Genomic DNA, 21,218 nt, shown 5'->3' with positions numbered 1-21,218 from the left:
TTATGTTACCGAGGTTTAAGTTATCGAGATTCTACTGTATAATAAAATATCGTTTTTATCAATTTTTCTGGTTTAATTATTTATTATTGCTATTCAATATTAATTATACCTACCTTATAAAAATCATATAGGCAAAGCACGTTATAAGTTAATTTTAGGTTTCTGAAGTAAAAATTTTAAAATTTGGTATTAGGAGAATATGTTAAACAGGTGATATATAGACGAAGCAGATTTTACATGTCTATGAATATTAAAGTATAAAAAAAAATAATAATAGGAGGTGTGTCTTTAATATAAAATTATAAATGAGTACGATATATAGGTATTGTATTGAAACCAAAAGAGACAAAGTATATTAGTAATATCAGTGCTGACAATCCAACGGCATAAGAACCAAACAATACCAACCTGACATAATTAAATTTATTTTTTTCATATTCTCCTGTTACCAATTCTTATAAAATTTTATGTGAGATAAAGTAGATTGTGATAAAATATTATATAGGCAAAGCACGTTACAAGTTATTTTTAGGTTTTTGAAGTAAAAATTTTAAAATTTGGTATTAGGAGAATATGTTAAACAGATGATTTATAGACGAAGAAGATTTTACATGTCTATGGATATTAAAGTATAAAAAAAATAATAGGAGGTGTGTCTTTAATATAAAATTATAAATGAGTAAGATATATAGGATATTGTATTGAACCAAAAGAGACAAAGTATTAGTAATATCAATGCTGCCAATCCAACGGCATTAGAACCAAACAATACCAACCTAAGATAATTAAATTTATTTCGTTCATATTCTCAAATTCTTATAAAATTTTATCTGAGAAAAAGAAAATTGTGATATTATATATAGGGTGAAATTTTATAATATGTACTATACTTGATTATCAGTTATGTATGTGTCACATGTTTGTATGTGTAATGTGATAAAGAAATCAACACTGACTATGCATGGTATTTCAACAATTAACTCAGTCAATTGTTTGTTTTCACTTGTTTATTAATTAAAAATAAAAAACTAGAGAGAGATATTAATTAAACAATTTCAAAAAAGAGAGGCTCTCTGTTTCTTTCGATTGTGGGTCAAGGGAAAAGGATAAAATAATATTCAATTCAAATTAATACTTATAAAATCTTTATTTGATTAATACTGTTCGTTTATCTCAGTTAAATGTTTTTTTTTATGTCTTTTCATTCTGCTGGAATTATAAAAACCTTTGTTACAGATCGAACACACATATGGAGTCTCACCAGTATGCTTCCTCAAATGAACAGTTAAATTACCCGCTTCAGCAAATTGACTACCACAAACCGTACACTTATAAGGTTTTTCTCCCGTATGAATTCGTTTATGCCGTGTTACATGCGACGAATGTCTAAATCTTTGATCACAAATATCACATTTGTATGGTTTATCCCCGGTATGAATTAATAAATGAGCTTTTAAAGTTCCACTTTGCGCAAAATATTTACCACAATAATCGCATTTATGTGGTTTTTCACCCGTATGGGTTTTTTGATGTTTTCGACATGTTGCCACTTGTGCAAATGCTCTATCACATAATTCACATTTGTAAGGTTTATCACCGGTATGAGTTCGTTCATGTTGTATTAAGAACCGTTTTATTTGAAATGTTTTTCCACAGTGATTACATAAATGTAATTTTTCCAAACTAACCATTGATTTTTCATGTGTACATGCAACATGTACTTGAAGATGTGATTTTCTTTTATACCTTTTGTCACATAATTCACATTCAAATGGTTTTTCTGTTGAATGACGACTCTTCACGTGATCAGCTAAACTATTTTTTGCATTAAATTTTTGATTACACACATTACAAGAGTATAATTTATTTGCACTGTGTATTTTCATATGTCGTAACCAATTTCTTTTTATAGAAAATTTCATACTACAAACTTCACATTCAAACGGTTTTTCGCTTGCATGCATTCGTAAATGTTCTTTTAAATGTAATACTTTTTTTAAACAAATTGAACATTCAGATTTTTGTTTATCATTTTTTGAATCATCAGATTTCTGTTTATCTATTTTCGATTCAATTACTTCATTTTTGATTTCTACATTTTTTTGATCACCTTGTACATTCTCGTCTAAATCTTCTTGTTTTATAGAAATGTTATCCACTTGATCGAGATCATCATTTTCTCCATGATCGAGAAATGTGTTCGCTTCCTTTATAATAATTTCAGGTTCTTTTATATCTAGATTAGTTGGAGATTCTGACTTGATAGTAATTGTTTGATTTTCGTTTATCTGTAAATATTCTTGAAATTTCGTATGCATTTCAAGGCATTGTTTTTTAAAATAATACGCATCCTTTAGTTTTCTCAAACAGTAAACACAAATGTTTTGAGGATAATTATCATCCTTCATAATTTTTAAACCGATAATATTGGTAAACATTTCAGCAACAATCGTTTGTTTATTGTCAAACAAAGATTCTAAATCACCGGTACATGAGCAACTTCGACAAATATTTTCGAAGTTATACATGTTTGTCTAGTCAAAATTATTCAAACATTCATTAATTTAAATAATTTATATAACTTTACTTACTCTTTTATTAAATTTGGAATGAAAAGGATTAGTTTGACACTCGATAGTTTGAAACACAGATGTTTACGTCCATGATTTGACAATAATTGGGGTGCGTTCAACAGAATAACATTTATAATCTGCCTCATGTGGACAAAATGAAGAGTATTTTCTAACCACGACCTTTTTATTCGTTACTTTACCGAGTTGCAGAAAGGTTCCTTCCCCATTAATACCTACGTCTCAGTTTTCACTATTCAGTAAATTAACTAGACACATTTTTTGTATGGACTCGTGTTTGACATAATTGTCAATTGGAGGAAAAACTCATGTTGCCTTTGTAAAGATATTGAGTTGTTGTTTCCATTCGACTTTTGAGGAAACTACTGGATTATTTGTTAAGTAATATAATTTGTATTTCAAATTTTTCTTCTATTTCTTACCCTCAGTCATTATAGTACAATCAAAAATGTAACTGTTCCTTTTCTGTTAAAACCTGGCGGAATGTATTTCTTAAGTGTCAAATATCATTCGTTTTTTGCGCAATTAACTCATAGTTTACAAAAACCATTTGACACGCAAGAAACATGTTCCACCAGCTTTTTGCAAGAGTCTTTTATTTCTTACTCCTAATTAGCCAATTTGGGTCATATCTTTTACTGTATTATTATCAAAAATGGATTCAAATATATTTATATCAAGGATAGCCCAGGAGTAATGGACGCCGTTGTTCCATGAGGTAGAAAATATAATTTTAAGACGAAAGGGCCTCTTCTTTTTTTTGATCCTATGCACGGATAATTAGCTAGTTATTAAAATAGGCAGCCAATCAGAAGCGCGTTACAGCAGTAAGACAGTGGGAAGAGTAGAAATACTAAGAAACTGCGAGAGTAAGACGCGAGAGCCTTCAAATTTACGTTGGCTTGTACGTATGCGAATGTGTAGGAAGGGGTGGATGAAGTGCATCGGATCAAAAAATGGAAGAGGACTTTTCATCTTAGAATTCCATTTTCTACCTGATGAAACAAGGGCGTCCGTTACTTCTGCGACATATTGTATAATAAAAATATAAGTTATTTGTATAATTTTTCGTGGGAAGTAAAAGACAAGAAAATATTTAAGAAAACTTTTGTATTAAATATTTGTAATTTGTAATAAATTAACAAGTTTTACATGATTTTAACTAAAAAACACAAAATCAATCAATATACAAATCGATCGGAAATATTACATTCGAAAACTTTCGATTAAACTGCAAAAAACATGGAAAATTGATTATTTTTCCATATCACCAGTTTTTGTTGCGCAAATGGAAATTATACTAAAGGTAAAAAGCTGAAACTTGGCATAGCTACTTCCAAAACTTCAGTAAATCATATGAAATCTCATCTAATTTGATGGAAGTATAGCAAGAAGTTGCTAAATTTGCTATGAGTGTCGCCAGCTCTGTTCTTCAACGAATAATATAAGATTAATCCATAAGAATTAATGATTTTTTTTATGTTTTTTCATACTACTTGAATCATAAAAACCCTTATTACAGATCGAACATACATAAGGAGTTTCCCCCGTATGTGTACGCATGTGAACAGTTAAATTACCACTTTGTGCAAATTTCTTATCACAAACCGTACACTGATGCGGTTTTTCACCACTGTGTGTACGATAATGCGCATTTAAATGGACCTGTTGTCGAAAACTTTGATTACACACATTACACGTATATGGTTTGTCGCCTGTATGAATTAGTTGATGATTTTGTAACCACATTTTATACAAAAACAATTTCCCACAATATTCACATTTATACGGTTTTTCGCCTGTGTGGGTTTTTTGATGCAATTGATAAGTTTGTGCTCGAGAAAATGCTTTTTCACATAAGTCACATTTAAATGGTTTTTCCCCTGTATGTGTGCGAATATGATACGTTAATTGAATGTTCGTAGCAAATCCTCGCCCACAATAAGAACATAAAAATGCTTTGGGAAAGTGTTGTAACTCCTCATTTGCTAAACTTTCATTACTATTCAATTTTAGCATTTTCAGATGCGTATGTGTACGCATGTGAACAGTTAAATTACCATTTTGAGCAAATTTCTTATCACAAACCGTACACTGATGTGGTTTTTCACCACTGTGTGTACGATAATGTGTTTTTAAATGGGGCTCTTGTCGAAAACTTTGATTACACAAATTACATTTATATGGTTTATCACCCGTATGAATTAGTTGATGTCGTATTAAATACAGTTTTCTTCGAAATATTTTTCCACATTGATTACATGAATGTAATTTTTCCAAATTAACCATTGAACTATCATGTGTAACTTCAACATGTTCTTGAAGATGGTATTTATTTTTATACTTTTTGTCACATAATTCACATTCAAATGGTTTTTCTGTTGAATGACGACTCTTCACGTGATCAGCTAAACTAATTTTTGCATTAAATTTTTGATTACACACATTACAAGAGTATAATTTATTTGCACTGTGTTTTTTCATATGTCGTAAACAATATTTTTTTACGGAAAATTTCATACCACAAACTTCACATTCAAACGGTTTTTCGCTTTCATGGATTCGTAGATGTTCTCTTAAATTTAATACTTTTTTTAAACAAATTGAACATTCAGATTTCTGTTTATCTATTTTCGATTCAATTACTTCATTTTTGATTTCTACATTTTTTTGATCACCTTGTACATTCTCGTCTAAATCTTCTTGTTTTATTGAAATGTTGTCCACTTGATCGAGATCATCATTTTCTCCATGATCGAGAAATATGTTCACTTCCTTTACAATAATTTCAGGTTCTTTTATATCTAGATTAGTTGGAGATTCTGACTTGATAGTAATTGTTTGATTTTCGTTTATCTGTAAATATTCTTGAAATTTCGTATGCATTTCAAGGCATTGTTTTTTAAAATAATACGCATCCTTTAGTTTTCTCAAACAGTAAACACAAATGTTTTGAGGATAATTATCATCCTTCATAATTTTTAAACCGATAATATTAGTAAACATTTCAGCAACAATCGTTTGTTTATTGTCAAACAAAGATTCTAAATCACCGGTACATGAGCAACTTCGACATATAGTTTCGAAGTTATACATGTCTAGTTAAAATTAGTTAAACTTTCACTAATTTAAATAATTCATACCTTCATGCTCGATAATTTGAAACACAGATGTTTACGTCCATGATTTGACAATAAATTGGGTGCGTTCAACAGAATAACACTTTATTATACGAATAGGCATAGAAATAGGGATAATAAAATTATAAGTTATTTGTAAAATTTTTCATGGGCAATAAAGGAAAAGGAGAAATTTAAGACAATTTTTGCAATAAATATTTTTAATTTTTAATAAAATTAACAAATTTTACATGATAATAACTAAAAAATGGTCGCATTTTAAAACTCATCCATGCATGGTAGTGGTAATGATAGAGGACGAATTTAATTAACCGTCGTCCAAAACTATTTTAGGTTATTGTATGAAAAAAAATGATGAGAAGGCTATAAAAACCAGTCTATGATTATTCAACCTTACAAAGAATTTTATTAATTTCGAACAATCAAAATCTTTTAATTATGGAGGATAGAGGTGAAGAGGATCATCTAAGTGTATCTTGTGTCCACCGAAAAGAATTAAATAAGGATGGCGCTGCTGTAGCAAAAGTATACATTTTAAAAGAAGTGCTCTAAGTAATAAGAGCAGGATAGAGAACTTAACAAGTTGTTAGAGACGGATAGAGAACTTCACATCAAACACTCTTTTCATACACAAGCATCATTCTGGTTAATTCTAGAATTGTTATTTAATGCTTTTAGCTGGATACTTTTTTTACTTTTATTTGGTTCAGGGCAACTCTTCTAAGCGCCTTCTATCATTCTTACCACCTTACGGGAATGGAGTTTTAAACTGAAATTTTACAAATATACAATTGTATTGTGTCGCATTTAAGATGAAGACATCCTCATATTTTCGTTGTTTATAGGAATATCGTTTGGAAATTTTACATAGTCATCAAGAATGATGAGTCACATTTTTTACGAAACAAAACCGGAATCTCAACTTTAAACTCAGCGTACTACAAATTGACAAACAGGGGATTCTTAATATTTTGGCAAGCGCCATACATTAGGACTGACTAACCAGCTCTGTTCTAACATTTAACTGACTGACTGTCATAACTGTTATTTATATGCAATCATAACCGTTTCGATAGCATAGACAAAATATTAAGAATCGGCCCTATTTGTCAATTTGTAGTAGGCTTAGTTTGAAGTCTAGATTTCGGTCAAGTACTTTAAAAATGTGACCCATCACCCCGCCTGGCTGTTCAAAATTTCATATCGAAATATGGTTGATGTCTTCATCTTAAATGCGAGATTTGGAAGATTAGTATTGTTCATTTATTTGAGATAGATGTTTTAATTTATGTCTTTTCAAACTACTGGAGTCATAAAAGCCTCTATAACAGATCGTACACACATATGGAGTCTCACCAGTATGCTTTCTCATGTGAACAGTTAAATTACCCGCTTCGGCAAATTGTCTATCACAAACAAAACATTTAAACGGTTTTTCACCGGTATGAGTCCTTTTATGTCGCGTCACATGTGACGATTGTCTAAACTTCTGACCACAAATATTACATTCAAATGGTTTAGCTCCCGTGTGAATCGCTTCATGCATTTTGAGTGCTACCTTCAATCGAAACGCTGTTCCACAATATTTACAACTATACGGTTTTTCTCCCGTATGAATTTTCCGATGAGAGCTTAACATTGATGCATGTGTAAATGATTTATTACAGATTGTACATCGAATTGGTTTTTCACCGGTATGTAATCGTATATGCTCGATTAAACGAAGTTTTGTAAGAAAAGTTTTTCCACAATGATTGCATAAATGTGTTTTTTCTTGATCGGGATTCCGTTTGATTTTTGTACGTGGTTCATTACAATGTGCACTTGAAACATGAGCTTTAAGCGATGAAACACGTTTATACTTTTTATCGCAAAGTTCACACTTGTAGGGAACTTCATTTGAATGTCGTTTCATATGATCGAGTAAAGCGTACCGTTCGAAAAATATTTGATCACATTCCGTGCACTTATGTCTTCGATCGCCACGATGTATTTTTGAATGTCGCATATAATTACTACGAATGGAAAATCGTAATCCACAAATTTCACAATTAAATGGTTTTTCTTTCGTATGTGAACGTAAATGTTCTTTTAAAATATTAATTTTTTTAAAACATATCGGACATTCAGCTTTACGTTTTGTTATTTCTTTTGAATTTTCATCTTTTCTTGGCTTGTTTTCTTCAGTTTTTATTTCGATTTTTTCTTCAGTTACCACAACTTCTTCAATATGGGATTTTTCTAAAGGTTCTTCTTCAAAAATATTCGAAAATTTTTCATCTAAATCATTCGAATTATCATTTTCGCTATCTAAATGTATGATAAATAAACTTTCCTCTTTTATTATGAGTTCTGGATCATTACGTTCAGGTACTGTTGATTCTTCGTTATTTTCTAGATATTCCTTGAATTTCATATGTATTTCATGGCATTGTTTTTTAAAATCATACGCATTTTTAAGTCTTTCTAAACAAAACATACAAATATTTTGAGGATAGTTATCGCCTTTCATAATTTTTATGTCCACAATTTCTGTTAACATTTGATCAATTGGTAATGATTTATTATCGAATAATGTTTGTAAGTTTCCGGAATTTGAGCATGTTCGACATATAACGTTAAAATCATTCATGATTTTCTAGAAATTCCTTATTTGATTCATTAAGTAAAAAAAGTTATAATTTTTCGTGTTATGAAAAAATTATAGGTTATGTTTTAAATTCAAATCATAGAAAATAAATATGTATCGAATATGGGGTGAGTTCTTACCGACTTTACTTCTTACGTTATTAAGCAACAAGTTCTAAAAAAATAATAGCCTTTTTAACTATTGTTAAAAAATATATTCTAATAACTAAAAAAAACTCGAATAAATTTTCCTAAAATTGGTCTGTGTCCTAAAGCTATCGAGCCAAAAATATGAAGAATTACAAATACAAATAGAAAGAGCAGAAAATAGCACGTGGTGACGTCATAACTTGCGACTGCCATGTAGAGTAGACTAGATATCAAAAGTTGTTTTGCAAGAAAATATACATAAAATTATTTAATTGCTTTTTTTTTTTTATTTCTGATCTTGTCATCTATTCTCGCACATTTTCAAATTTTAACGAAAGATACATTGAAATCGACATCTCTCAATTTTAACTACACCAATTTGGTAGTACCCAGTCCATTTTATCTGTTAAAATCGGCTAATTTATAAATAGGTAATAATATTTATACAAAAAATAGCGACATAAATCAGTACTTATAATATATTTTTATTTAAATAATAAATATAATTATTTCGAATAATGACCACAAATACTTGGTACATATTAACATAAAACAGTACACATAAAATAAATTTTCGAAAATTCATTAAAAAATTATTTCATTAAAATTCTCTGTTTTAATCATTATTAAATCTGTCTGACTTCATACACGTAACTTGAAATAAAACCGTAATGATTTTTGATTTCTAACTAAGAGCTGTCCTTAAATTACATAAAAAATAAACACCATGGAAGTAGCAAAAGAGTTAGGGATAACTTTAACATTTTCTCTATCTCAGTTTCTACTCTCGTGTATTCCGGATCATGGGGTTTATTTATAATAAAATTATTAAAAGTTTTCGTAAAAAAGAAATGGTTTCAAATGCGTAGGTGAGAGCTTATAACTGGTACACCATCTTTTATGTCGGTATATAAGCATTGAAAACTGTTTTCTGTATATGAGATATTTTTATTCAATTTGGTCCTTTGCAATTTATTTGGACTAGTTTTTGAATACAACTTCAATCAACTAAGCACCTTTATTAGCCAAAATAAAATGTGTCCTTTTGGCTGCGTTTGCAGCCCAAACAAGTCACTTTTTGGGCATGCAATAGCGTGTCATGGTATGCGTTGTTTTGCTGTGAAGCGATTCATAGTTAAAACTGCACTGAATTGACGCTTCAATACATGTCTAATCAACTCAATTGGTTGAAAAATGTCCAAATTTATTCAATGTATACATACCAACATAAAAGATGGTGCAATCTGTATAATTTATGGACAAATTCCTAAGATAATTTAATCAATACCACAAAATACATAAATGTACTCTAAAAGAAATTTTAGATTTTATACACATAAAATGGTCTAATAACTTAGCCAACTATGTTCCACACTTGGAGCGTATATTTCCTATAGCTGTTCCACTTCTTTTAGCTTTCAGTATACAATACTGACTAGAAACAAAAGTTTACGCCAGTTATGTAATGTGTATTACGTAAGATATTTATTTTGCCATGCGACAACCGATGCCTTAAAATAGAAGGAATAAGTAGATGGATATTAAGAAATCATAGTAACTTACAACAATTCTGTTAAAATATATGAATGAACTGTCTAATAAAAAAAATAGAACACTCTTTGATTGCACTAATCATTCTATGGACGAAAGCTGTTTCTTATAAGATTAAAACCTGCTTATGACTGTCATATTGACTGATCACATTAGTGATTTTCTCAATATTATTCCCATCAAATTAAATGAAATTTACTGAAGTTTTGGAAGCAGCAATATATGCCAAGTTTTAGTTTTCTACAGGTAAAAAGCTAAAACTTGGCATAGGTGGCATTGCTACTTCTAAAACTTCAGTAAATCATATAAAATCTCATATAATTTGATAGAAGTATGGCAAGAAGTTGCTGAATTTGCTATGAGTGTCGCCAGCTCTGTTCTTCAACGAATAATATAAGATTAATCCATAAGAATTAATGATTTTTTTTATGTTTTTTCATACTACTTGAATCATAAAAACCTTTATTACAGATCGAACATACATAAGGTGTTTCCCCGGTATGTGTACGCATATGAACAGTTAAATTACCATTTAATGCAAATTTCTTATCACAAACCGTACACTGATGCGGTTTTTCACCACTGTGTGTACGATAATGTGTTTTTAAATGGGGTCGTTGTCGAAAACTTTGATTACACAAATTACATTTATATGGTTTATCACCCGTATGAATTAGTTGATGATCTCGTAACGACATTTTATATCCAAACAATTTCCCACAATATTCACATTTATACGGTTTTTCGCCCGTATGGGTTTTTTGATGCGATTGATACGTTGATACTTGAGAAAATGCTTTTTCACATAATTCACATTTAAATGGTTTCTCTCCCGTATGTGTACGAATATGGGAATTTAATTGAATGTTCGTAACAAATCCCCGGCCACAATAGTAACATAAAAATGCTTTAGGGAAATGTTGTAATTTATGATGTGCTAAACTTTCTTTACTCTTCAATTTTTTATCACATTTTGTACATTGGAATTCACCTTTAACACCTTCAATTTTAATCTTTTGACCTTCTTCCGTATGCTTCATTTTGAAATGATGTTTGAGTTGAGATTTCAGTCTGTAAGATTTTTCACATTGATCGCATTGATAGCAAGTCGTTTTTAATGGTAGATCATTTGTATGGCGTCGAACATGTTCTACTAACGATACTTTCTGAATAAAACCACGTCCACAAATCTCACATACATGAGGACGTTCTCCTGAATGTAATTTTCGATGTCGTGCATAATTACTAGATATCGAAAATTCTAAGTCACATATATCACATTTAAATGGCTTTTCTTTAGTGTGAGATCGCATATGTTGTCGTAAATTATTTACATTCTTATGGCATACTTCACATTCAAATTTACGTCGTTTTGATTTCTTCTTTTTACCGTTCGTATAATATTCTTCATCTGAATTCTCCTTCTTAATGTCATCCGATTCTTGTTCATCGTCTGAATTTTCTTTCTTCATGCCATCAGAATCTTGATCTTGTTGTGAACAATTTGATGAATTATCTTGTAAATTTTCTTGATTGATATCCGATGATTGTATTGGAGCCGGACTTACAGAATCAGATCGTTCATTCCAATCTTGATTTGATTCATTTTCAATGTGAATGATAACTAATTCCTCTTCTTTTACGGTATTTACGTATATTTCTTCGTCTTTGCAATCGTAATTCTCCTCAGTGTTCGTTTCTAAAAGTATTTTATCGTTCATACTACTTAGGTAACGTTCAAATTTTAATTGGATATCTTGGCACTGTTTTTTAAATAAGTATGCGATTTTTAATTTTTCTAAGCAATATACGCAAATGTTTTGTGGATATTCATCCCCTTTCATTACCTGTAAAAGGATTTTTATTAATAAATTGTGCGTAATTTTGAATTTAGTAGAATAAAACAAACTGTTACATCCCCGGCCACCACTCCATGAACCATTTGGAGCTGTTTAAGAACAGCAGGAGGGCTTTGACGTCGACTGACTTTAGGTCGGAGAGGTCGTCAAAGAGAGGCTGGCTCAAGTAAGTCCATCTCCTCATGACAAGAGCTGGGCAGTGACAGAGAAGATGAGACATTGTCTCCTCCTCGTCATCACTGTAGCAGCTCCTGCAGTAGTCGTGATACACTGCCATATTTTTCTGATACAATACACTACAAATATGAAGCGAGAATAATTTTTTACCCCAATGACAGCGAGGGTTATGTGTTTGATCGGTATATCTATACATACATACATATCTGTTCCCTGATAACTTCTAAACTACTTATCATAATTTCAGACAATTCAGATATCATTTGAAAGCATTTCGATCGTGCGCTGGTTATAGGCTATGTGACGTCATATTAAATTGAATATGGTGACCTTTATTGGTTATAAAGTCATGAACCAAAATCAAAATTTAATTTAATGATACCGTATTAGGTATCAAATGAAAGGGCGTAACTAGCACTGCAACTTTCATACTTTATTATGAAAATAAACCCTAAAATAATTTTAATAAATAACAAGTTCAAATAATCAAAACCCCAACGACTACAAAAACGAAACAAGGAAATATTTTCATCTTAAATTGTTATGATAAGTAAAATCGTCATAACAGTCGAGAGAGCTCTGTGGAAAGCTTTTTATTCTTAGAGGTTCCCGATTGTAATGACGATTTTATTTATCACCACAATTTCAGATTAAAATATTTTCTTGTTTTCATACTTTTTTGAGCGTGATCTTGTAAAGAGTAACGATCGAGTAGAAAATTAGAAAATTGACGGAGTAAAAGAAGTGCAGTCACTGAGTTCTCTGAAGTGTGATCATTTACCCATTTGCTAAAGAGCATAAAAATAAACTTTATGAACGCATTCTTTGAATTAATATTCAAGAAATCGGATCCTAATTCCCATGGATACATAAAATTTGAAAATAAATTTCACTAAACTACGCTTAACTTTAACTACTCCATAGTGACAATAAAGTTTTCAACAGTAGCTCCTAAAGTACAAGGTACGGGTCAGGATTATGTTGTTACATCTCGATACATTAAATTTTTACCTTAATATCAATAATTTCAGTTAACATATCTGCAACAATCAAAGGATCTTCAATGAACAGAGATTGTAATTCACCCTGACATGAACATGTACGGCAAATACTTTCGAAGTTGTACATTTTCTACAAACTTTTATAATTGGTGTTAATTAAAAGTCAACTTTCATCCACGATTATTTATAAATAATTTTTTATTTTATTTAATTTTTTATTGGTTAGTATTTCAAAAATGTCAAACATTTGTATATTTACATTTTTATTGCACAAAAATTTTTTTTTAACATGTGGTACGACGCTACATGACGGATACAAAATATAAAGGTAAGTTTACATGAAAGATGTTATACCGTAACGTACCAACATGCATTATTCAACATTTCGACCTTTATAGCCAGAAATAAGCTTTAATTTAATAAAGTAATTTTTGATCATTTCATATAAGAAAACTACTATCTTAAAGTCAATCCTTGAACACTCTAAAACATCGAAGTCGACGGTAACGTTCCTGTAAACTTTGTAAATCCTATTTGTGAAAATATTGATAAATATTAAAACATATTGATAAATTATATATTTCTTCTGTAAATTTTCAACAAGGCTGCGTAATAAATTTGTTGATTTTTTTTAGTTAAATCATAACAAATTGATATTCAAATGATCGAAGAGTTCCAATTTGAAGTTAAACTGAAAAGGGAATCATTGAATTAAGTAGGATAGCATAAAATTGCACTTCTCACATGTCAGAATTTAACAATGTCTTCTCAGTATGTTCTTTTTACGCTTAAGCTACACTATACGTACTAATGGTAAATATACACCACACGCGACAACCGAACTGTAACGCAATCAGCTCTTAATTATATGAGATTATGATTAATTATAAAAAATTTAATGGTTTAATCTTAATTCCAACATATGAGTTTCTATTTTCTCTTTCCCATTTTTCTTTACTTGTACAAAAACAATTTTTGTATAAGTAAATTTAAGATTTTTCTAATACAGCTGCGACACTCAATTTACAATTCAACTTTCACATTCAAGCGCAACTTTGATTCTCAAAATACAAGTAATCTAAGCTTTTAAAACTCATTTAAAATACAACTAATTCTCTTAAACATGTAAGAATTACATGGGGTAATTAATTCATCCGTCAATATTTCACAAACTCTTCATATTGACGTCTATGCGTATCATGTCTGGATATTAAATAATAATACTGTGATCAAAACTGTTTAACAAAAACATAAAATGTGAAAAATTCATTAATTTGAATTAAAGTGTTCCAACAATGGAAAATTTTGAAAATATATGCCGTACATGTTCCTTACAAGGTGAATTACATCCAATTTTCCATGAAAATACGGCAGATATGTTATCCGATATTATTGATATTAAGGTAAGTATCACAGACTCTCAAACTTACATAAAGTCCGTAAAAAAAACAATTTTGTGTTTTCGTTTCATAGATTATCCCGAAAATATTTTTTCAGGTAATCAAAGGTGATAATTTCCCACAAAATATATGTACATTTTGTCTAGAAAAATTAAATTCTGCATACAATTTTAAAAAACAATGTAAAGATATCCATAGAAAATTTGAAGAAATTATTAAAGTTAACTTAGAAAATTTGAATGGAATTAAAGAGGAGATTGTTGTTAAATCCGAAGACGGTGCTTATGTTCTGGTGGATGATGCATGGAATGAAGATTGGACAGATAATGCTCAAAATTCGCCTGAGGAAGAGGATCATACAAACGCAAATGATCATGAAACGAAAGATAATGATGATAAAGATACCGTGGGGTATCGTGAATGTAAAATTTGTAAAAAGGTATTAAAACGAGGTAGCTATTTACGACATCATAAACTTCATATTGGCGATCGTCGATTTATTTGCGATACTTGCGGTAAAAGTTTTATGACGGGTTATAAATTAAAAATTCATAAACGTTTACATTCCGATGAAACACCGTATAAGTGTAAACATTGTGAAAATTCATATAAAGGAGATGAAAATTTATTACATCATATGAAAATTAAGCATCCCGAAGAATTATTATCAAGTGATACTAAAAGGGGGAAACGTAATTTAACGATATATAAATGTGAATTTTGCAATGAAGAATATTTAGTAAAAGCATATTATGAGCGACATTTACGAACACATGCCATAGAACCACCTTATCCATGTCCACATCCGTTATGCGATCGCGGTTATTTTAGTCGCTACGAATTAAAAGTACATTCTAGTATTCATTCCGAAGATTCCCCGTATAAATGTTTATATTGTTCGAAAACATTTAAATTAAAACGTAATCAATATTTTCATATGCGTTTCAAACATTTAGATTTACTAAGATATAATGCAACAGATTCGAAAAGTTACGAATGTGAAATATGTAATCGAAAATTTAAATCACAATTAAATTATAATCAACATAAAGTTGTACATACAGAAAATTCGAATAAAGAACGTCCATTTTTATGTTCGACTTGTGGACGATCATTTACAATACAAGCGTCTTTATATAATCATCAAGAAAAATGTTTAAAAAAACCACAAGTAAAGAAATCCGAACCGAAAGTAACCGAAAATGGTAAGTTTGAGTGTGAGGATTGCGGACGAGTTTATCAACATAAGCATACGTTACTACAACATCAAAAAGTCCATTCGAAAAATTATAAACCCAAGTCATTCTTATGCAATTATTGTGCGAAATCATTTTGTTCGAAAGCGAGCTTAGAAACGCATATAAATACACATACCGGTGCGAAACCGTATAAATGTGTGACATGCGGGCGAGCTTTTGCACAACATGCTGCGTTAAATACACATCAGCGTGTGCACACTGGGGAAAAACCATATAAATGTGAAATATGTGGTAGAGAATTTGCATTTAAAGTGCCTTTTAAATATCATGCGCTTGTACACACAGGAGAAAAACCTCACGAGTGTTCGATTTGTGGACGACGTTTTGCGTTAAATGGTAATTTAACTGTTCATATGCGTACACATACGGGGGAAACACCTTATGTATGTTCGATCTGTAATAAAGGCTTTTATAATTCAAATAATTTAAAAAAACATAAGAAAAAACATGTGAAAGAAAGTAGTCAATAAATATATACGAAGATTACATATTTTTTATTTACCCTTTTAGCGAATTACTAATAGTACCGAGCTTTGCTCGTTATTTTTTCTTTTGGTAAATCTGAGATTAAAGTTTTCTGGATAAAACGATTTTTCTAAAAATGAAATCTAGCTAGATTGATTTTTCGCCTCCGAAAACCCTCTGCATACTAAATATCATGAAAATCGTTGGAGCCGATTCCGATATTAAAGTTTCCAAGAGAAAGCAATGTTTTTTAAAAATGTAACCTAGTTAGATCGACTTTTCGCCCCAGAAACCTCCTGCATATGAAATTTCATGAAAATCGTTGAAACCATTTCCAAAATCCTGATATATATATACAAGAATTACTCGTTTAAATATATAAGAATTTTTGGGTAAGGCTATTCAGACACTATATCGTGCATTTATCGTTAAGATAATGCAAAGTCGATGTTTAGCATGATAAAAATATTATCTTTATTTTTAGAACTTGTCTTAGATTTTCTGAACGCAATCAGAGGGTTACAAGAAAGCCAAAAAACTCACAGACCCCTTTTAAGGTATGGCCAACCAGCATTCTCAGAGAAAAACAATTAAATTTTCACCATCATCGGATTCGAAATCTACGAAAAAAAATACTTTCATTTGGTTTTTTACCTGACGTTCTAAGAGCAATTTTTAGAAAGAGAGATGTAACTTATACAATAATAGCTGTGAAGTACCCGCATCTCTGAGCAATTTCAATTTGAAATGCAAAGATTATTGTATTATAATCTTCACTTCATATGAACCGTCACTTACCGCCCTTTTTGTTGACAATTTCGTCTTCATATCACATTAATCTCTAAAATTGTCAGTGATCAGTGTTTCTCTATTATGTTATGCATGTTTCTAACATTAAAATCTTCCTCTTGAATCACTCTATCTTTTAGAAAAACCGCATCAAAATCTATTGCGTAGTTTTAAAGATCTAAGCATACATTGGGACAGACAGCGGGAAGCGATTTTGTTTTATATTATGTACCTAATTCCAACCATTTTTTTAATAGTTCACCCTTGAGCGTCTTTATCAGGGACGAATTTTGAAAGACGTATTGTTTATTTAAAAATGCATAAAATATAGTTTCCCCAACAACCATTGAAATGGATAAATTATTATCAAAACTAATAGATGGCCCTACACGAATATAACGTGTAGAGCCACTTGGAGAAAGGCACCTTCAGAGAACGAAAATAGTAAAAATTTTACAGGGAGTTGTAGATCTGTTTTTAATTAAAAATTATAATCTGTGACAAGTAAGAATAAAATTTTTCGATATCTAGAGTAAAGTTTTTGAAAATACCGATATATTCTCGGTTATTTGTTTATACCATAGAGATGCAGTGTTGCAAGCTCAGCAATTTTATTCTTCTTTAAATCGGCAAAAAAAATGTTCCCAACAAACAAAATTTTTTTAGAGGGCAAATAATTTAATATTTTAATGGCAATGGTAAAAATAGAAAAGTTTTATGTTAAAAATAGAAAAGTATTTTAGTAATAATGCTGTCTAGTAGCTTTTTAGTGGTTTTCTATCATCTGTTTAGTGGGCTTGAGAATTGAAAGTTGGCAACCGTGTTTATAAGTTTTTACCATTGACTTTTCATATAACTGAAATGTCAATCAGTCGGTTTATAGTCTATTCAGCTGTCATTATAGGTTATGTTTACTGGAGTTGTGAATTAATGCTTGAACCTTTTGATAAATAAGTTTTCGTGATAATAATATTAAATATTAAACAAAATGGCAAATAATTCATTTGTTGATACAAATAATTATTTGTTTATTAATAAAGATAATATTAAAGTTGAAAAAGAATTACATACTGAACTAATTATTAAAAATGAAATATTAGATGAAACTATTTTAATGGAAGGTGGACAAATTACAAATAAAGAAGAAGGCAGCAATGATAGTGATAGTGTTGTGAGTGTAAAACATGAACTTGTGAGTGATGAAAATGATAAACAATTGTACACAATTAATTATGAAAATATTAAACTTGAAAAAGAATTACATACAGAACTAATTATTAAAGATGAAATATTAGATGAAACTGATTTAGAAGAAAAACCATTTGTATGTGATACTTGTAATAAAACATTTAATGAGAAAAGTAATTTAGTTAAACATAAACGCATTCATGGTGGAGAAAAGCCATTTTCATGTGATGTTTGTAATCAAAGATGTACTACATCATCGAATTTAGTTGAACATAAACGTATTCACACCGGAGAGAAACCATTTGCATGTGATATTTGTAATAAACGATTTACTCGGCGAACTTCCTTAGTTAGACATAAACGTATTCACACCGGAGAGAAACCATTTTCATGTGAAAGTTGTAATAAAACATTTACTCTACAACATCATTTAGTTTTACATAAAAAGATTCATAGTGGAGAGAAACCATTTTCATGTGATGTTTGTAATAAAACATTTACTGATAAAAGTGTTTTAGTTTCACATAAACGTATTCACACCGGAGAGAAACCATTTTCATGTGATGTTTGTAATAAAACATTTACTCAGAAAGGTGTTTTAGTTAGACATAAACGTATTCACACCGGAGCGAAACCATTGAAACCATTTTCATGTGAAAGTTGTAATAAAACATTTACTCACCGACATTATTTAGTTTCACATAAACGTATTCACACCGGAGAGAAACCATTTTCATGTGATGTTTGTAATAAAACATTTACTGATAAAAGTGTTTTAGTTTCACATAAACGTATTCACACCGGAGAGAAACCATTTTCATGTGATGTTTGTAATAAAACATTTACTCAGAAAGGTGTTTTAGTTAGACATAAACGTATTCACACCGGAGCGAAACCATTGAAACCATTTTCATGTGAAAGTTGTAATAAAACATTTACTCACCAACATTATTTAGTTTCACATAAACGAATTCACACCGGAGAGAAACCATTTTCATGTGATGTTTGTAATAAAACATTTACTTGGCAAAGTGATTTAGTTGTACATAAACGTATTCACAGCGGAGAAAAGCCATTTTCATGTGATATTTGTAATAAAAGATTTACTTCATCAACGCATTTAGTTACACATAAACGTATTCACAGCGGAGAAAAACCATTTCCATGTGATGTTTGTAATAAATCATTTACTCAGAAAGGTCAATTAGTTAGACATAAGCGTATTCACACCGGAGAGAAACCATTTTCATGTGAAATTTGTAATAAAACATTTACTCAACAAAATTGTGTAGTTCAACATAAACGTATTCACAATCGATAAAAAGTAGAAACAAATTTGTAAAAAAGTAACATCGCCGTTATTTAATTAATGCTCTTGTTGCAAAATGTTATAAAATTATTCATGAATTTTGTTTTAAATATTTATATTAGGAGAACATGTTCAACAAACCCTGGTGGAAAAAATATTTGACGAAAGAATAAGAAATTATGAAAAAGTCTTAGGAACTTTGAATTTCTCAACGTTTTCGTACTAGTCTAATTCAGAGTTCTTAATATTTTTTTAAAGTTTCTAAGACTTTTTCAGAGTTTCCTAAGACTTATCTTTTTTTCAAATATTTTTTCCACCAAGGAAATTCAAAATAAAATTTAACAAAGAACTGTTAAAAAAAATTCAGGATAAAATTATTGAAACTTTAGAAAAAATGAAAACGTTATCCCGAAGAATAATTTTATACTGTTTAAAATAACCATTATTATTCATTCATATTTATTTTGGGTGAAATATCCCTTGTGCAATATAAATCTGTTCTGGAAGTCAGAATATTTCTTCCGAAAGAGTCTCAATCAATTACCATTTACTGTCATTAAATGATTGATTAATAATTTATTTGATATTTTCAGAGATAGTTTTACTTTACATATTCTTTTTCTGAATTTCAAATTAAATATTCTGACTTCCAGAACAGATTTATTTCTACAAGGAATGTACAAATAAATATATATAATAAAATATTGTTTTTATCAATTTTTCTGGTTTAATTATTATTATTCAATATTATACCTACCTTTATCTTTCATCCTTTACATTGATTTCAGGAATATCAAACAGAACCTACATTTTTAACAAAATATTACTATAATTATTCATTTATAGGTAAGTTTATTGAAAAAAAGGTAAGTAAAAAGAAATTCATAATGGGTAAGTTTAATATGAGTTAAATGAAAAAAGGTCAACAAAAGGAAATAAATACTAAGTTTAAGAAAATAAGTTTATAGTAAAAAGTTGAGTAAAAGTTATATATAGTACATTATTGATCAACTTAATATTTCCAAAGTGGAGAAGTGGCTAGCTCAGTCGTCTCCGGTTACAAAGCACGTCGGTTCGTATCTAGCTTTGCCCCGAAATATTTTTTATTAAAATTAAGTAAGAGAGTATATTTTATGTTATTTTAATTCACACCCCTTGACATAAGATTGATTTATGACATAAGTAGGAAGGTGGGACTAACATAATTACTTTTTTTCTTATTTTATGAAATAACAATTAATTATTCATAGGTAAGTAAGTTTAAGAAAATAAGTTTATTAGAAAAAGGTGAGTAAAAGTTTTATATATAACATTATTGATTTGTATAATATGTCTAAGATGGGATAGAGGTTAGCATAGTCGGCTTTGGTTATAGAGAACCTCGGTTCGTATCTAGTATTGTCTCGAAAATTTTTTTAATTAAATAAGTCCGATTTTTTTAATTATACCGAGAAATTGTCACTTTTTTAGATAATTGTTATGGAGAACCATAAGCGACAAATAAGTAAGATTTATATTATTTTAATTCCCACCCCTGACAGAAGAGTGATTTATGATATAATTAAGAAAGTGGAACTAAAATAATTCCTTTTTTTTTTTGTGAAATATCATGTTCTTCTATTACATACAAATTCTTCTAAAATTTCATTTAACAAGAATAAATTTTAACAAACAACAAAAAGCAAGCAAAATAAGTATTTTTTTAATATTT

At 29.7% G+C, this 21,218-nt stretch overlaps 6 protein-coding genes across 6 annotated transcripts; 2 read left to right on the top strand and 4 right to left on the bottom strand.

The window, feature by feature from the left end:
- Positions 1-1,154: 1,154 nt before the first annotated feature.
- On the bottom strand, positions 1,155-2,528 carry LOC123300507 (zinc finger protein OZF-like). The gene has a single exon (XM_044883091.1). It carries the CDS (start codon positions 2,526-2,528, stop codon positions 1,155-1,157), a length of 1,374 nt encoding a protein of 457 aa, XP_044739026.1.
- Positions 2,529-3,794: 1,266 nt separating this feature from the next.
- On the bottom strand, positions 3,795-5,746 carry LOC123299765 (zinc finger protein OZF-like). The gene has a single exon (XM_044882103.1). It carries the CDS (start codon positions 5,685-5,687, stop codon positions 4,056-4,058), a length of 1,632 nt encoding a protein of 543 aa, XP_044738038.1. The 5' UTR covers positions 5,688-5,746; the 3' UTR covers positions 3,795-4,055.
- A 241-nt stretch (positions 5,747-5,987) lies between these two features.
- LOC123300506 (zinc finger protein OZF-like) lies at positions 5,988-8,363 on the bottom strand. The gene has a single exon (XM_044883090.1). It carries the CDS (start codon positions 8,361-8,363, stop codon positions 6,981-6,983), a length of 1,383 nt encoding a protein of 460 aa, XP_044739025.1. The 3' UTR covers positions 5,988-6,980.
- Positions 8,364-9,149: 786 nt separating this feature from the next.
- Positions 9,150-13,312, bottom strand: LOC123299766 (zinc finger protein 501-like). The gene is made up of 2 exons (XM_044882104.1): positions 13,108-13,312; positions 9,150-11,907 (listed from the first exon to the last, which is right to left on the bottom strand). Exons 1-2 carry the CDS (start codon positions 13,222-13,224, stop codon positions 10,474-10,476), a joined length of 1,551 nt encoding a protein of 516 aa, XP_044738039.1. The 5' UTR covers positions 13,225-13,312; the 3' UTR covers positions 9,150-10,473.
- A 965-nt stretch (positions 13,313-14,277) lies between these two features.
- LOC123300505 (zinc finger protein 883-like) lies at positions 14,278-16,226 on the top strand. Its single transcript, XM_044883089.1, has 2 exons — positions 14,278-14,500; positions 14,595-16,226. Exons 1-2 carry the CDS (start codon positions 14,393-14,395, stop codon positions 16,224-16,226), a joined length of 1,740 nt encoding a protein of 579 aa, XP_044739024.1. The 5' UTR covers positions 14,278-14,392.
- A 1,898-nt stretch (positions 16,227-18,124) lies between these two features.
- On the top strand, positions 18,125-19,560 carry LOC123300503 (protein krueppel-like). Its single transcript, XM_044883086.1, has 3 exons — positions 18,125-18,202; positions 19,049-19,121; positions 19,239-19,560. Exons 1-3 carry the CDS (start codon positions 18,125-18,127, stop codon positions 19,517-19,519), a joined length of 432 nt encoding a protein of 143 aa, XP_044739021.1. The 3' UTR covers positions 19,520-19,560.
- The last annotated feature ends 1,658 nt before the right edge of the window (positions 19,561-21,218 follow it).

This window comes from Chrysoperla carnea, chromosome 5, assembly GCF_905475395.1.
Source record: "Chrysoperla carnea chromosome 5, inChrCarn1.1, whole genome shotgun sequence".
NCBI classification, from domain to species: Eukaryota; Metazoa; Arthropoda; class Insecta; order Neuroptera; family Chrysopidae; genus Chrysoperla; species Chrysoperla carnea.
This window is presented reverse-complemented; position numbering and strand designations above follow the sequence as displayed.

What these genes read in the sequence shown, in the direction of transcription:
- LOC123300507 (XM_044883091.1), bottom strand. Translation starts at nt 2,528, where the DNA reads ATGTATAACTTCGAAAATATTTGTCGAAGTTGCTCATGTACCGGTGAT.
- LOC123299765 (XM_044882103.1), bottom strand. Translation starts at nt 5,687, where the DNA reads ATGTATAACTTCGAAACTATATGTCGAAGTTGCTCATGTACCGGTGAT.
- LOC123300506 (XM_044883090.1), bottom strand. Translation starts at nt 8,363, where the DNA reads ATGAATGATTTTAACGTTATATGTCGAACATGCTCAAATTCCGGAAAC.
- LOC123299766 (XM_044882104.1), bottom strand. Translation starts at nt 13,224, where the DNA reads ATGTACAACTTCGAAAGTATTTGCCGTACATGTTCATGTCAGGGTGAA. An exon ending in CTGAAATTATTGATATTAAG is followed by an intron (nt 11,908 to 13,107) that starts GTAAAAATTTAA and finishes ATCCTTTTACAG; the next exon opens with GTAATGAAAGGGGATGAATA.
- LOC123300505 (XM_044883089.1), top strand. Translation starts at nt 14,393, where the DNA reads ATGGAAAATTTTGAAAATATATGCCGTACATGTTCCTTACAAGGTGAA. An exon ending in CCGATATTATTGATATTAAG is followed by an intron (nt 14,501 to 14,594) that starts GTAAGTATCACA and finishes ATATTTTTTCAG; the next exon opens with GTAATCAAAGGTGATAATTT.
- LOC123300503 (XM_044883086.1), top strand. Translation starts at nt 18,125, where the DNA reads ATGGAAGGTGGACAAATTACAAATAAAGAAGAAGGCAGCAATGATAGT. An exon ending in TGAGTGTAAAACATGAACTT is followed by an intron (nt 18,203 to 19,048) that starts GTGAGTGATGAA and finishes ACATTTACTCAG; the next exon opens with AAAGGTGTTTTAGTTAGACA. An exon ending in ACCATTTTCATGTGAAAGTT is followed by an intron (nt 19,122 to 19,238) that starts GTAATAAAACAT and finishes AAAGTGATTTAG; the next exon opens with TTGTACATAAACGTATTCAC.